Here is a 17,405-nt window from a genome sequence, read left to right as displayed (position 1 = left end):
TATCTATTCAGCCTCCGAAATCCAAGACATTACACAATCATTATACAATAACGATATTAATACCATATAGTACAATCCAATAACATTCAATTCCACCGAACAAACACACCCAAAAGGTGGGAGTTGCCTTATTTTTAGGCCAAGACCATCTTCTAATGAACTCGATATTGTAGTTATCTTATGCTCCACATGCTTATCACATTTAGAATATTCACGACATTTAATTCACCATATTAATCATCCAGTGAATATATTATAAAATAATGTCAAATTTTAATAGTTAAAATTTATTCTCAGAAGTATTTCCAACAAGCTTTTACCATGTTAATGCTGGACAAAACCATTAAGCTGTTTTCATTTAAACAAATCTCACCTCGTACAAACAAGTTTCTGCTTTATTTTTATTGATTCAAAAAATCAAATCTAATCCAAAAAATTAGATTTCGACTATTCTTTTGACTATCCAACCCATCCATACGGTTTGCATCTCCATGAATGTGAGGCATACAAAATAAATAAATAAAATCTCCAGGATCAAAATATTTCAACCCTTCAATCATTCAAAGTACAAGAGACTGTATATTCCAGGGAAAAGTGTTAAATATTCCATATAAGAGTATTTTCTTTTTTCGGCTATCCATCAGTCAAGGCATGGCCCATCATATAAATGGTTCTGATTATAAGATGACCCATTCCAATGCTACTCGGATTGGCTACTCCCCTGCCACCAACCCAGTGGCTGATGGTCGGTGCTCTGTGAGCCCCATCATGATGTATATGTTTCATCCATCCCGTTCATTCATATTTACAGATCATTTTAGGCCTGATTCAAAAAATGAGAGAAATGAGAGGGATATAAATCTCAGGTGAACCACACTACAGGAAAACAATAGCGATTGGATATCCAACATTAAAATCCTCCTAATGCCCACTGTACTATTTATTTGACATCCAATCTGTTGATTAGGTCATACATACCCATATGAAGAGAAACAACAAAGATCAGCTTGATCCAAAACTTTTACGTCCCCAAAAGTTTTTTAATGGTCGATGTTCATTCAACACTGTTTCCTGTAATGTGGTCCACCTTAGATTGTGATATAACTCATTTTTAGTCTAATACCATAAAATGATCTATAAAAATAGATGGACAGCATGGATGAAACACATACATCATGGTGGGGCCTACAGAGCACCGACCATCAGCCATTGGCTGGTGGCAGGGGGAGTAGCCAATCCCATTCCGTTCCAATGGTGTTTCAAGAGGTTGGGGCATCTATATTTCAGTATACCTCCTCACTATGTGAAAATTAGAATATAAAAAAAAAAAATAAAAAATTAAGAAGAAAAGAGAGAGAGCATAGAGAGCCCTGCCCAAAAAAAAGATCAGATTAGATGCGCTTTTCGGTGCGTGCGTATCAACCATAAGAGGCAACCAGAGTATTAAATACCTCACCTCAACCGAAGGCAAGGCGATCCTTATCGCCCCTCACGTGTCGATTTTCAGCACGTGCCAGCAATCTCGATTGGCACGGGAATTTCTATACTCTTCCGGAACCCCAGAAAAAAGGAAAACCGCGCCGCTACACGAGCGAGTGATACAATACTCGACCCAACACCCACGTTTCTTCATTTTCATCCCTCTCGGCCAACCCCAAAACCCTCTCTACAGTACACCCTCAAAACCCTACTCTTCTCCGAAAATCACGAAAGAGATGGCGACTTCCGTCCTTCTCCGATCTCTCAGGCGTCACGATCTCCCTTCCTCTCTCTCCTCTCACTACAGATCGGTATCTCCTCTTCCAATTTCTCATTTCCGTCGTTTTTTTTTTTTTTTTTGAAGATTTTGATCTCTGCAGCCCTCTTTTTAGTGATTTTTTCGGATCGGATCTTTTCCGGATCCGATTTCGCTCCTGTTGCCTTTTTTTTTTTTTTTTTTTTTTTTTTTTGCGTGGATTTATTGGGTTTCCGCGCTGATTCAGCTTAGCTCGGGTTCCTCTTCTGTTAGTGCTGTTTGGATTGTTAGATTTCATGGTTTGGAATAGATGTCTAGAATTTTGAAAGGAATGAAGATATTTCGATCCGGAAATTTGAAGTTTCCACCCCTAGAAGGGTAATTTGGTCATTAAGGAGGTGGTTAGAGCACTGTAGTGAAAGCTCAGTAAGACCAAAATACCCCTACAGGGGTGGAAGTTTCAGTTATCCTTCTTGTTTGAAGAGGAAGAGTTTATATTCGACTGCCGAAATTTGAAGGTTCCACCACTAGGAAGGGTAATCTGGTCACTGAGGGTGTCGGTAGAGGCACCACAGTGGAAACTTATTATGACAAGCATGCCTCTGCAGGGGTGGAAGTATCGTTTATTCTGCTTGTTTAAAGGTGGATTACGATATTTCCAACCCTGGAAATTTGAAGGTTCCGCCCCAGAAGGGTGATTTGGTCATTGAGGGAGTGGTTAGAGGCACTACAGTGAAAAACTAGCATGAACTAAATACCCCTAAAGAGGTGGAAGGTTCCACCCCAGAAGAGGTAATTTGGTCATTGGGGAGGTGGTTAGGGGCACCACGATGAAAAATTTGTACAAACAAACTATCCCTAGAGGGATGGAAGTATCACTTATCATGCTTGTTTAAAGGGGAATGTGGATATTTGAAGTTTTTAACCCAGAGGGTAATTTAGCCACTGAGGGAGTGGTTGGAGGCACTATAGTGGAAACTTAGTACGACCAAAATACCCATACAGTGGTGGGAGTATCATTTATCATGCTTGTATAGAGGGGAATGGTGAAGGGTAGTTTGGTCATTGAGGAGGTGGTTAGGGGCACCATGGTGAAAACTTAGTATGGCCAAAATTCCTGTAAAGGGGTGGAAGTATCATTTATCCTGCTCGTTTAAAGGGGAATAATGATATTTTTGACCAGGAAATTTGAAGGTTCCAACCCAGAAGGGTAATTTGGTCATTGACGGAGTGGTTAGAGGCAGGCACTATCGTGAAAGCTTAGTATGAACAAAATACCACTACAAGGGTGGGAGTGTTTCTATCATTCTTGTGTAAAGGGGAATGGTGATACTACTGACCTTGGAAATTTGCAGGTTCCAACCCACGAGGGTATTGTGTCATTGAGGGAGTGGTTAGAGGTGTTATAGTCATCTTTCCAAAAAAAGAAAAAAAGAAGAAGGATAGAGGCGCTATAGTGGAAACTTAGTATGACCCAAATACGCTTGTGGGGGTGGTAGTATCATTTATACTGCTTGTTTAAACGGGAATGATGATATTTCCCACCACAAAAATTTGAAGGTTCTACTTCTACCTTGGAAGAGTAATTTGGTCATTGAGTGGTTAGAGGCACTATAGTGAAAACTTAGTATGACCAAAATACCCCTGCAAGAGTGGAAGTACCATCCATCCTGCTTGAAATTTTGCTATTAATTAAAGAACAAATATTTAAATCTTGTGAGATTTTTAGGATTGTTGATATGTATTTAATGTAATGATCCTTTTGCAAGATCATTTTCACTGGATAGTAGGATCCGGCTTTTATGCACCAATGGACTGGGGCACCTTGGATTACCTTATGGCCAAAAATGGCCGTGTTAGCATGTTATGGACCATCTGATCAAGAGCTTGCAGGATAGATGGTTAAGATTGAATCAATCTTACCATCTAGGCGGCTTGGATCACCTTAGTCCCAAAAAAGCCATGACAGCATGATATGGACCGTCTGATCAAGAGCCTGCAGGATTTTCGGTTAAGATCATACTGTCTGCTTTACTGGCTCTTGATGATCGGGATTGTCTGACCACGGTATTTTTGGGCCCAGTTCTTTTTTTTTACACACGCATCCGACACATACACCCATGCGTGCCGTAGCGGGATTTCACCACCTAGGGGTTTCGAACCCAAGACCTCGTGTTGAAACTCCTCGGAGTCTACCACTGAGGCAAGGACTGGATCCCAAATCCAGTTCAATCCACCATGAGCTGCATTCATAAATCCATATAATATTCAAAGGTGGAGCCCACCATCACCTGATTGCATGAATTTGAGTACCGGCTTTGGAGTGCAAATCACATGGAGCTCAAAACCTGTATGATTTGCCCTGACCCTATCCAACTTGGTCTCGTATTGGTGTTGTGACTTGTATTATTTCATAGCCAAGCCGATATGACCTGAATGATACCGAGTTGCATTAGACAATATTTAAAACCATGGTTGATGGGGAATAATCCAGTAGGTGATCCTTTGCACTGGGTAGTGGAACTTGCCTTTGATGGACGAGGACCAATTCATGGTCAGAGCAACATGGATTGTCACCAGGATCGGATTATTCTATCTAGTCACTCAGGAGCCTGCAGAGTAAACAATGAATTTCGTCGTACCGTTTGGAAGGTGCTTGATCAGACAACGAAGATCATCTTGGACCCTCCAGTGTGTTCCACTGAGTGTCCCCATACAACAATCTGCATTATTCCATGGCGGGGCCCAGTGTCATAGCATTTCATGCTATATTATACTGTAAGATCCTTGACAAGCCTGGTCATTCTACTTTCAACAACTTCACGTTGTAATCGCTTTGATCTTCACACACACACATGTGGATTGATGGATGGATGGAGGGAGGGAGGGAAGGCAGAAAGGAAGGAAGGAATTTAAACCAAATATGCCCCACTAATGCTATCAAATATGCCCCACCAATTAAATTTTATCTGCTAAAAATTAGTAAATGATCCCTTCATATGCTTGCAATACATCACATGCGTACAACTTTCCATATCTCATTTTCTTTGGAAGAGGAACAAGCCTCATCTCCCTTCCTCTCCCCCCATTTAATGCTCTCTCTCTCTCCCTTATACCATTGGAAACGGACTTGGCAAGAACTTCCTGCGATGGGAAGCTAGGTGAGGCCCACTGTGATGTTTGTGATAAATCTACCTCGTCCATCAGTTTTTCTAAATAATGTTAGGACATGAGCCCAAAAATGAGGCAAATCCAAAACTCCAGGATGGATATATCCATGATCTTAACGTGGGATAATTTACATTTTAAACAATACCACTTGAATGATATTATCTCTCTCGGGACATTACAACGACTTCTCCAACATTTCTTTGGCCCTGGTTTACACAATTTGTGGTCAGTCAATCTTCACAAATTTCTACAGAGTCCAGTGTAAGAAAAGCATAAATTAGTTCTGGAAATCTGTTTGTAGTCTGTAATGGATCATCAAGAACTTTCTAGAGGCTCTAGAATATCACCATCATCATTAAAGCCTTATCCCAACTAATTGGAGGCTCATGAAGATGACAACAATAAATTCTAGAGCTTTGCTAGGCCCACAGGTGTCCACAATAAAGCTCATGTACATGCCACACATGGCCAGCATGGCATGATGGGTACAAGATCCAATCCATCCATCTGCACAACGACACTGTATTGATGCTGTGGCCCAAGAATCATGTTGATCCACTGGTCAGGTGGTCGCCAGTCTGCGAAACAAATATATGGCTCTGAAATATTTGGCTGAAGTTTTCTAACCCAGCCACCTGTTTCCAATATTGGGGCCCACATGTTGAGTGGACCAGATCTATTTTTGGGAAAACATGTAAAAGGCCGCACCAACCTGATGAATGGGGAACAACAATTGGAAATGGCTGCTAATACCCTGTAGGTTGAGGAGCAAGAGGAGGAATCAGCCCGAGGAGAGGCTCCCATTGGATTAGCTAGTTGGTGAGGTAATAGCTTACCAAGGCGATGATTAGTAGATGGTCCAAGAGGATGATCAGTCACACACCTACGGGAGGTGGCAATGGGGAATTTTTTGCAATGGGCTAAAGCTTGACGGAGTAATGCTGCGTGGAGGTAGAAGGCCCATGGGTGAACTCTTTGTCCTGGAGAAGAAGCAATGGCGGTATCCGATGAATATGCATCATCTAACTCTGTGCCAATAGCTGCGGCAAGACAGGATGCAAGCGTTATCCATAATGATTGGGCATAAAGTGTCTGTAGATAGCTTTTCAAGTCCGCCGTCAAATCCCAATCTCGCACCTATGTGCCATGTTGGCACATGTTTGGCATGTACACAAACTCTATTGCATATGTGTTTGCGTTCAACAAAGCTCTAATTCTATACCTAGGTAAATAACCAAGAAATCTGGTCATCTACCCAGATAAAATATCCATTCTAGTGTGAGCTGCAGCAGTGACCCCTCTATTTTTTTGCTCAATAAAGCTTCTATTTTATTATTTATAACATTGGTTTTAACCTTTTCCTGTTCCTTCATAAGCATAATTTGCATTTAACTGTCCGGAATATCTGTAAAAAAAAAGGGCATCGAAGCTACATTAGTGGCTTTTGAAGGCTGAATTTGTGAGTGTCGTAAGCTGGGTATGTTGACAGATAGAATACGGGAAATTTTGGTACTCCAAACTTTGATTGTTATTGAAGAACCCTCAACACTGTATGTTTTCTCTTGCATCAAAGTGTTTGGCGCCTTTCGCATTGCTATCTTGACTTAAAATCCTAAAATGCATCTCCACCAAGGATGATGGATACAACGAGTGATATGGTGATTTCGAGGACTCTTGTCTATGAGTACCTTAGTAGTGAGGAAAATAGTGAGAAGTGAATTCATGGTTTAATGATCCACTTTGATTTTAGAAAGTTGCAATGTTGATTGCAGGGTAGCTGCCCAGGCAATCTTCGTTCGACTGTTTTTACTTCTCTTGCTTAAACTGGGAAATCCTTGAACAGCTGGCTTTTATTGCTGATTAAACTAGGAAATCTCTGAACAGCTGGCGTTTATTGCTTATTTTTTCTCCTGTAGTAGTTCATTTTCTTGATTGTAGATTAATTTCTTTCTTTATTTTTATTTTGTTTAGGTGACTGGCAATGCAAAAGCATCATGGGCCACTTCTCATTTGGGTAGCAAGTGGTCAGGTTTGGTGAGACCTTTTAGGTATGAATCCATCAAAACCTTGTATTGCACTTTCCCATGTAGTTGGCGCTTATTGATCATCCCCCTCCCCCAACCCCCCCCCCCCCCCCTCTTGCGTGTTGTTTTTATCCAGCTCGAAGCCTGCTGGGAATGATATTGTAGGGATTGATTTGGGTACCACGAACTCATGTGTTGCAGTTATGGAGGGCAAGGTAACTTTATTTTCTTTTCATTTATTGTTTTGGGTGCATCTGGGTAGTTTTCGTTTTTTTTCTTCCCCCCCCCCCTTTTGGGGATGTAGTGGAACTCTTTCTGATTGTTGTTAATATGATGGACAGAATCCAAAAGTAATTGAGAACTCTGAAGGAGCACGGACCACACCATCTGTGGTTGCCTTTAACCAGAAGGGAGAACTACTTGTGGGAACACCAGCCAAACGTCAGGCCGTAACCAATCCTACAAACACAATTTTTGGGACGAAACGTCTAATTGGCAGACGTTTTGATGATCCACAGACTCAGAAAGAGATGAAGATGGTTCCTTACAAGATAGTCAAGGCCCCAAACGGAGATGCTTGGGTCGAAGCCAATGGACAGCAATATTCTCCTAGCCAGATCGGTGCTTTTATTCTGACCAAGATGAAAGAAACTGCAGAGTCTTATCTTGGAAAAACTTTGTCGAAGGCTGTTATAACAGTTCCAGCTTATTTCAATGATGCTCAAAGACAGGCAACAAAAGATGCTGGGAGGATTGCAGGTCTGGAGGTACAGCGGATCATCAACGAGCCAACTGCTGCCGCACTTTCTTATGGTATGAACAACAAGGAGGGTCTCATAGCAGTCTTTGATCTTGGAGGTGGAACTTTCGATATTTCGATCCTGGAAATATCTAATGGTGTCTTTGAGGTAATGCATTTTATTTGTCTTTTTAGAACTTTCTTACATCTCTATTTTGGGTTCCAACCCACTTTAAATTTATTCTCTTTCAGGTGAAAGCAACCAATGGTGACACGTTTTTGGGTGGGGAGGATTTCGACAACGCCTTGTTGGAGTTCTTGGTGAGTGAGTTCAAGAGAACCGAGGGAATTGATCTTTCAAAGGACAGGCTGGCATTGCAAAGGCTTCGGGAAGCAGCTGAGAAGGCCAAGATAGAGCTTTCATCTACAACCCAGACGGAGATCAACCTGCCCTTCATCACAGCTGATACCTCGGGGGCAAAACATTTGAATATTACCCTCACGAGATCAAAGTTTGAGAGCTTGGTAAACCATTTGATTGAGAGGACCCGAAGCCCATGCAAGAGCTGTTTGAAGGATGCTGGGATATCTACTAAGGATGTAGATGAGGTTCTCCTCGTAGGAGGGATGACCCGAGTTCCAAAAGTCCAAGAAACAGTTGCGGAGATCTTTGGGAAGAGTCCGAGCAAAGGAGTGAATCCAGATGAGGCCGTTGCGATGGGAGCTGCAATTCAGGGTGGCATCCTTCGTGGAGATGTTAAGGAGCTCCTTCTCTTGGATGTTACTCCCCTTTCACTCGGCATTGAAACTCTGGGAGGTATCTTCACCAGGTTGATCAACAGGAACACTACCATCCCCACGAAAAAGAGTCAGGTGAGTCCATACAACTCTGAAAATCATTTGCACTGACCAAAACCGACTTATGTAACTAGTTGGACGTCCATCACATGTGGCAACATCCTGAAGCCGATTGGGTGTCGGGCAGTTACCTGCGTAGCAGCTGCTCCACATGTGGCAACTGTCAGATCAAGATTGGGAGGCTTGCGATAATTGCTTATTTGGAAGTTCAGTTGAAGTGATTACATGGGGTCATCATTTATTTAGCAAATTCTGGTCATCCTCTGAGAGATTTTGATTGATGGATTTGAAGATGGATAAACTTCAATCTCATGGTTGGTGGTGGCCCACAGATGTCTGTAGGATACTTTGCAGTTCTCTAGGTGGATATTAGTGCCGTAAGGTTCATTGAAGAATATGCATGCGTGCTATCTTGCATATCAAAAAAATCATGAAACACAATCATTATCCTAACCCACATCATCTGCACTATTCATATAATGCACATGATGTTTATGAGAATCATGCGCATTGTGAATTTTGTCCTCGTATCTCTCATGTTAAAAATTAAAATGTTAACATATCTGGTGCTGTCTATGATTAGGTATTCTCAACTGCAGCAGACAACCAGACCCAGGTGGGTGTTCGGGTACTGCAAGGTGAGCGTGAAATGGCATCTGACAACAAGCTCCTCGGCGAATTCGAGCTCGTGGGCATTCCACCTGCACCCAGAGGCATGCCTCAGATTGAGGTCACTTTCGACATTGATGCCAATGGTATTGTGACTGTTTCTGCCAAAGACAAGGCCACTGGGAAAGAGCAACAGATCACGATCCGTTCATCATCTGGACTCTCAGAAGATGAGATCCAGAAGATGGTCAAAGAGGCTGAGCTGCATGCCCAGAAGGACCAGGAGAGAAAGGCTCTGATTGATATCAAGAACAGCGCGGACACTACAATCTACAGCATAGAGAAGAGCTTGGGCGAGTACAGGGACAAGATCCCAGCTGAGGTTGCATCAGAGATCGAGTCAGCCCTGGCTGATCTGAGGAAGGCGATGGCAGGAGAGGACATTGATGAGATAAAGGCGAAGCTTGATGCAGCGAACAAGGCAGTCTCGAAGATTGGGCAGCACATGTCGGGTGGATCAGGTGGGTCTGCCTCAGGTGGGTCCCAGGGTGGTGATCAGGCACCAGAGGCAGAATATGAAGAGGTGAAGAAGTGAGATGACAGGTGATCATGGTCCTGCTGGTTTTGAGTAATTTCTGAGGTATGGAACTACGATCATAAGTGTTCCTGTTTTTGAAAAAAGAAAAAGAAAAAGAAAGGATATAGATTTTCAGATTTTCAGTTTTGTACCTATATTTGTAGATGTAGTTCACTTCTGTAGAACCGTTAGCTTTTGAAAATTACAGATGATGTTGAACTCTCTAACGCCATGGAGATGCATAAATCAGCTGGGAAAATGAAAACCAGTTTTGTTCATTGGCATCTTGTTATTTATTTTAGTGCAGTGTTTCAAGCTTGAATCCCTATATAGTACGGTTACATAGGCGTCCTCATTGGATTTCTCCATGCACTAGCTTAGGAATTTTAGGCCACCCATCTGTGGGGATGGCAACAGGCTTCGTAGCCTGGCGAGACGTCCTGGGTATGGGTTTGGGTATTGATTTGAAGCAGATTTGATTTTTGGGTACTTGAACTTGTTTATACATCCTATACATATACATACACTCTCATGCATACGTGTATATATAATATGAAATACTGACACAGTATATTGTAAATTCAACTAGTTGGCGTGTGGGGTGCATGACATCTTGCCCATGGATGTTCCACCGTGAAAATGGGATGCCCTAAAAATTAGGTCAATCCAACTAACAGGTGGGGCACGCCCTAAAAAACCATAACTATGAAATATCTACTCACAAAATGGGCGCTTATCGCATGGTGAGTGTAGTGAGGAGCTCAGGAGGTCACTACGGATAGTGGTGTATATACTTTTGTTGGGCCCACCTTGATGTATGGGTTTTATCCATATGCTTTTTCCACCTCATTTTAGGGCATGAGCTCAAAATTGAAGCATATCCAAAGCTCAAGTAGACCACACCACAGGAAACATGGGGAATTGAATGCTTACCATCCAAAACTTCATGGGGGCCATAGTTTTTGGATCAAGCTTATATTTGTGTTTTTTCCCGTTTAGGTCTGTGACCTTGTGAACAGGTTGGATGACAAATAAACATCACTAACAGTAGACATCATTATTTCTACTGTTTTCTGTGGTGTCTCCACTTGAGCTTTTGATATGATTCAATTTTGGGCTTATGCCCCAAAATGAGCTTAAAAAATGGATGGGCGGCATGGATAAAACACAAACATCATGGTGGGCCCCACAGTATCCACACCTCACTATAGCCTGGTGACCTCCTCATTGCACAATCCGTCCTTTAAAAAACTCGCACATTCAGGTGGGGGCATCCCATTTTCTTGGTTGGATGGACCTGATTTTTTAGGGCAACCTAATTTTGTGATGGGACAAGCTTGTTGGATGGATAAGATGTCATACAAACACCATGGTGGGCCCCATGTACCAACTAGTTGGATGTAACCTTAGTTGCGTGAGTTTTCAGGGTGGGCCCACTAACATCTGAATGGGCCCCACCACAAGTTACGGTCCAACCAGTGGATAACTAACAACCTTTCATGGAGCTACAACATCTGACCCGTCCAATGGGTTGTCCTTATCATGAGGATCACCTTTTCGAAAACTCAACAACAACCTCTGGACCACACTTGGTGTTCGCTATTTATCAATGGTTGAGAATTGCTTTTATATGGTCTAGCCCACTTGATGAGTAGAAAAGGCTGATTTTTGCACTAGCCAATTCTCATGGTGGGGCAACTTATTGGAAAGGTTGGGCCTCACATGCACTTAATAGGTTAGGAGGTTATCTAGGTGGATTGTAGCCTATGGTCCAACAGGTTGGACTTTAGACCTGCCGAATACATATGCCCACGACTAGTTTATAACAAGTAATTATTAATTAGAACCTAGGGTAACCCAAGATTTTGTCATTTGGCAATATTGGTTTGAATGTGTTTGAGTGCATTTGTTGTCACGCCCCGAACTCGGAAACCGGGCTCACAAAATTCCTGATCGCCGAATCCGGCGCCGACAGCCTCCGTAGAACCCCGTTCTCGGATCCCGATACCCATTCACCAGGTTCCGATCCTGGGATACTATAAGGAGGGTTTCAAATAATCAGTCTGATCCATAATGAGTATAACAAAAGCATAACCCACAAACCATAACCACAAGAACACCACCACAAAATCCACTATGATAAAAAACATTTGAGTACAATGCGACTGAAAGGGGAAAATACAATGTAATAAAAGAAACAAAACTCCAGAAGCTCGGCTGCACGCTCCAATACGGCGAGACTAAGGCTGCGACTGCGTCCTGGTGTCACCTGCACGCATCAATCGTGCATAAGCTTATAGAAAACTTAGAGGGTGGTGTGAGTATGTGCGCAATATAAGGGTGCTCAAAATGCAAGGTCAGAGTAATGCGGAATCATGGTGATGAGTACATGAATGCAATCAGCCGTACCAAGGCTATGTGGTGCAAGATGTGAATGCCATCGGCCATAACACGGCCATGCGATGTGAAATGCAACTCAAGCATGCCAATCCTCAACATGTATCAGTACAGTTCTCATTCAGGATAATCACCGGGGTTCAATACACTCCAAATGGCACTGTCGCTCTCCTAGCCGCACAGTCCAAGTGAGCGTAAGAAACCTCACTATCCTCCTGGCCAATAGTCTGCCAATACTTATCCAGTATGCCGATAGCGGACCCATTCACGAGTTGGTCAAACTCAACTAGTATTGCCCCCTACCCTCGGGCGAGTAAGGCCACACTCCTTTCCAACCGACCACGACACGGTGGGAGACGCGGCCTCCTGGTATTCGGCCCTCGCGCGCTCGTGTATCCACTCGGTCTCGACGTTGGAGTCATCCTCCGGTACCATCGGGTTTAGGGATTTTCACCCAGAGATATCTATGGCGCCCGTATGCTAAAACTAAATATTTTCAGTATCCAATCCTGTCATCCACGATGTGTGTGTGGAGGCTATGGCCCTGATGTCGCTAGGGCATACAGTAACTACAATCACACAATGCAAGTGCATGAGTCACACTACCAATCATGCAATAGTCCTGCGTAAACCATGCGCTCATGCAGGGCAACTCTGCCTATCAGGGAGCTCGTAACAGTCTGCCCGAAGGCATATGCTATGATCAATCACTCCTCATACCAGTCATACATATGATGCGTATGATAATAAGTCATGGATCTATACTAAACATGCATATAGGGACGGGCTCTGCGTATCATAGAGATGGGCCTAGATGGCCTGCAGAGTATAAGTATGGACCTATCAGTGGGCCTTAAGGAGTGTGACAATGCGGACATTTAACCAACATTATCCTTACAATGTGGACGTCAAACCAACATTGTTCCCAAGGCATAGCCCGCCATAAAGTACCATTACACAAACCATAGGAAATCACACATTGCAATGGACCAATATACATCTCATTAGGCCTCGACCTATAGTTCTCAGATACATCAAATGGGCTATCTCATATGGGCCTTATATAAATCAAGTGGGCCGCATTAGTGGGCCTTATGTACATTGCAATGGGCCATAACCCATGGGCCTTTAAATACGTTAAATGGGTCGAATCACATGGGCTTTATGTATATACCAAGGTGGGCCTCAATAATGGCCACAAATACACATCCAGGTGGGCCTCAACAACGGCCACAAGTACACATTAAGTGGGCCTCAACAATGGCCATATGGTTGAACAACTTGGATGCAACACATGCATCATGGTGGGGCCCATAGAGGCCCACCATCATATATATATATATATTATATAATATTAATATATGTAAATATATACAATATTATATATAATAATAATATAATATTATACACACACACACACACACACACACACACACACACACACATATATATATATATATATATATAAATATGTATGTATGTATATCCACACACACTCACACACGTGCACACACACCCACATGCATACACACGTGCACACACGTGCACACTCACGTGCAGCAGGGAGGGGGTCCCACCGTCCAGGAGGACGGTGCGGACGAACACATACATCAAGTAGGCCCCACCGTCCGTCTGGACGGTGGGCATGTAACACATGCATCACTGTGGGTCCCATGTGAGGCCCACCATAGCGTTTATCTTCCATCCGATCCGTTCATATGGTCACACGGGCCAGGGTGAAGGGGAACAACAAATTTCTACTTGATCTGGAACTTCTGTGGACCCAGAAAGGGTTTCAATGGTAGAGTTCACTTCACACTGTTTCTTGTGATGTGGGCCGCCCGAGCGTTGGATTGGCCTGATTTTTAGAGGGGGGTCCACGTCAGATAGTGGCCCACCAAATGGGCGGTGTGGATACAAAATATACATCATGGTGGGGCCCACGGATGGAGCCGTGGGTCCTTGCCTCTTGGCCGCCCGCCCGTCACTGCAGCAGCAGTATCCGCTCTCTCTCTTTTTTTTTTTTTTGTTTTTTTTTTGTTTTTCCACGGTTTTTAGTAGATGGGGCCCGCATCGACAAGATCCAATCCGGCCATGGGTCCCTGTGGCTCGATACAGACCTATAGAGTCCAAAGTTGGGCTGTTTTTTATATACAGGAACATAATGGAGTAAATCAAAGGTAGGATCGCTATTCCCTATGGTATGGCCTGTTTGATTTTCAGATTGGTCCCAAATTTTGTCTCAACGGGTAAAATAATCTGGGAAACGGGATGGACGGCTTATATTATATGCATACTTCAAGGTGAGGCCTACATGAGTGGCCCACCATTTGGCTAGCTCGTTTGTACCGCCCATGTCAGTGTATACTCCACTGCTCGGCCACCAATAGCACGTCCAGCGTCCCTGGACACTGGACAGCATAGGATTACACTTCATTGTGGTGGGTCCCGCGTGGTTGTGGCCCACTAATCACCTGTATACACATAGTATATATAAATATCCTATATTATATATAGTATATATATAATATATATTATATTATATATCATATATATATTATATAAAATATATCACATAATAAGAAGGGCATTGGGCCCATTTAACAATGGATGGTGTGGATCTTCACCATCACAATGCAAGGGAGAGAGAGAGGGAGAGAGAGGGAGAGAGAAATTAGAGAAGCGGTGATGGAGAGGAGGAACCCCGTCACTACGGGCCCTCCATTGATACAACTCATACATCAAGTGGGTCCCACAACAAGTGGCCCTTAAAATTTTAAAACAACGGTAGATCACCCACCTTTAAGCCTCCTCCTTGCTCCCTTGGCTTCAAATGCACCTTGCCTATGCCTTGGATGGTGGATGATGGGGGATTAATGGTGTGGATGAGAGATGGGAGGGTGTAGATGGATGATGGAAGGTGGACCACACTTGTGGTTTGGGAGAGGAGTGTTGGACGTGAGAGGCTTGGGTTGCTTGGAGAGATATGAGAAATGAGAGAGAGAGAGGGGTGATATGGATGGGTGAGGTGTGATGGGGGATGGTTTGAGTTGAAAAATTGTAAAAGAGGTATGGGTGATGTTGAAAATGGGAAAAAGAGGAGTGGTGAGGTGGAAAGGGGGGTAGACTTTTGAAAGAGATGGAGATGGGTTGTTGTACTTGAGGTATGGGATGCTTTAATAGTTGATTGATGGGACTTATAGTAGAGATTCCCTCGAAATCCGCAACACGCGATGTTTCTTCGGAATAAACGCAGATCGGCATCTTCTTGCCTGGGTATCGGTTCGGTGCGCAAGTCACGGCGTTGGAACCGCGGCGACGACGCGGTCGCTATGATGCAACTTTCGGATCAAGCCGATGTCGGTGCGCAGGACCTGGCTTAGAATCGTGCTCAAACACCGAATACAGTGCGAAGGTTGCCGGAATTTGACCGGAAGGACCGCGGAAGCTAATGGAATGGTACAGATTAGGACACGGGTCTTACATTTGTATTTCAAAAGTTACTTGGCAGCATGAATTCAAAGGTAAATAGAATTTAAGGTAAATGAAATACACAATTTTGATGTGTTTTGAGTTCTCAACTTTTTCTATGATTCTAATATAATTGGAGTGTAATGTCTATTTTGATTCATTTTCTAAAGGTCGGAGAGGTGAGTGTGTAATAAAGGTGTTTCTAGGCTACTAATCCATTGTACACAAGGCATGCTAATGATACCCAAAGATAATCCAGTTATTGCCGCATCACTAAAATTACATAAATAGAATAATCCGAGGAATTGTCCATGCTAAGCAAATTGTCGCTTAAAAAACTTTGTCGAGTCGCTTGTTCTAGTTTTTTATGCTTGTGGCCAACACAAGACTTGAAATTTTGTTATCTTTTTTTTTTTTATACCAAAGTTTATTATATTTCAATAGGCCTATTATAATCATTTTTTCAAATATCACATGTATACTAATATGTGATACTAAAATTGATTTAGTAATCAAATTCAAGTTCCTATAAATATATTGCAGATTTGTAGTGCGCTCTAATTTTTGGATTTCAACGCATTTCAATTATAAATTGTCAAACATAACTGATGATTCAGAATTACCTAGATTTGTAGTATAATTGTGATTTGGATGCCAATGCATTCCAAATACAAGCTCCCAAAGTTTAAGATAAGCTAATTCTAGATCGTGTGTGGAGACCACCATGTTATGCATGACCGTTAACCCATCCAACATGCTGGAAGGACTCCCTCAAAGTTTAGGCCAATCCAACCGTCATGTTGGCCACCAAGTGAATTTAGAAAATTTTAGGTAGTTGTCCATTGTTTTCATTGTACGGCTCACCTAATGATCAGATTGTCCTTATTTTTAGAGCATCTTATCGCCATAGTGACGCTCATTAAATCGTTCATCTATACAGGCACCCCTCTGCACACATCTAAACAAAGAAAATCGAAATTTTGATACCATGGCAAAATGTGGACTGAGATGGCGTTGGACGTGGAAAATAGTCTCTAGTGATGGTTGTACACATGGGTATGGCCCACCAATTTTTTTTATTTTTTTATTTTTAATCTTTTTATACTTATTTATTATTATTATTTTTAAGATCATGGTTACTCAATAAGGGTATGGATGTCCATTCCATGCTCGACATGGATGCATGTATGGGTGCAGTAGCCTTTGGCAGACCACTTTTAAACACTTGGGGTGTGCGTAAATTATTAGTTATGGCTTTTGGAATTGATGACACCCAAACGCTTGCAATTTGCATCTTGTAACTATTTATCGCCGGCTTTAGACTTCGGATTGCACTCATGATTTCTCTTTCTTTACAAGACATGTACATGGCGTGCAAAGCTACTAGGCAACGCCCTCAAAGCTTTTAAATGGGGATATCGAGACAGCCAATCACCGATTTAGGCTGTTCATTTATTCCATTTGCTAGCCATGGTGATAATTCCAACCATCTAATCAATAGCATGCATGAAAAATATACAGTAAAAGGTTAGAGCAGAGAGAAAACAGATCCAAAAACCATATTGAAACATATATTAATAGGGTCCCAACATGAATTGCTTATGATTCTAAACAAGAATTATGATTAGATAAAGAACCATATGGCTGAGATTATAAGAGTTTCAGTATGAATTTTGCATTATGGCTTGCAATGAATGGTGGCAGTACAAATCTGAGGATTGGCTGCCCCACATGTCATTTAAAAGCTTTTGGGATGGAGTACAACTCCCTTTTCATATCTTTGGGATGGATTGACAGGATGCAACTGCTTGTATATTGGATTAC

General features: G+C 42.5%; 1 protein-coding gene across 1 annotated transcript; it reads left to right on the top strand.

The window, feature by feature from the left end:
- Positions 1-1,570: 1,570 nt before the first annotated feature.
- Positions 1,571-9,991, top strand: LOC131218756 (heat shock 70 kDa protein, mitochondrial-like). The gene is made up of 6 exons (XM_058213530.1): positions 1,571-1,790; positions 6,878-6,954; positions 7,067-7,145; positions 7,272-7,838; positions 7,922-8,542; positions 9,111-9,991. The coding sequence occupies exons 1-6, from the start codon at positions 1,716-1,718 to the stop codon at positions 9,729-9,731; spliced, it is 2,040 nt and encodes a 679-aa protein (XP_058069513.1). The 5' UTR covers positions 1,571-1,715; the 3' UTR covers positions 9,732-9,991.
- Positions 9,992-17,405: the final 7,414 nt, after the last annotated feature.

Source organism: Magnolia sinica, chromosome 11 (assembly GCF_029962835.1).
Source record: "Magnolia sinica isolate HGM2019 chromosome 11, MsV1, whole genome shotgun sequence".
NCBI classification, from domain to species: domain Eukaryota; kingdom Viridiplantae; phylum Streptophyta; class Magnoliopsida; order Magnoliales; family Magnoliaceae; genus Magnolia; species Magnolia sinica.
The sequence above is the reverse complement of the archived record's forward strand: the minus strand, read 5'-3'. Positions and strand labels throughout refer to the sequence as shown.

Coding starts and splice junctions, on each gene's coding strand:
- LOC131218756 (XM_058213530.1), top strand. CDS start 1,716: ATGGCGACTTCCGTCCTTCTCCGATCTCTCAGGCGTCACGATCTCCCT. Junction 1,791..6,877: donor TCTCCTCTCACTACAGATCG/GTATCTCCTCTT, acceptor TATTTTGTTTAG/GTGACTGGCAATGCAAAAGC. Junction 7,839..7,921: donor TATCTAATGGTGTCTTTGAG/GTAATGCATTTT, acceptor ATTCTCTTTCAG/GTGAAAGCAACCAATGGTGA.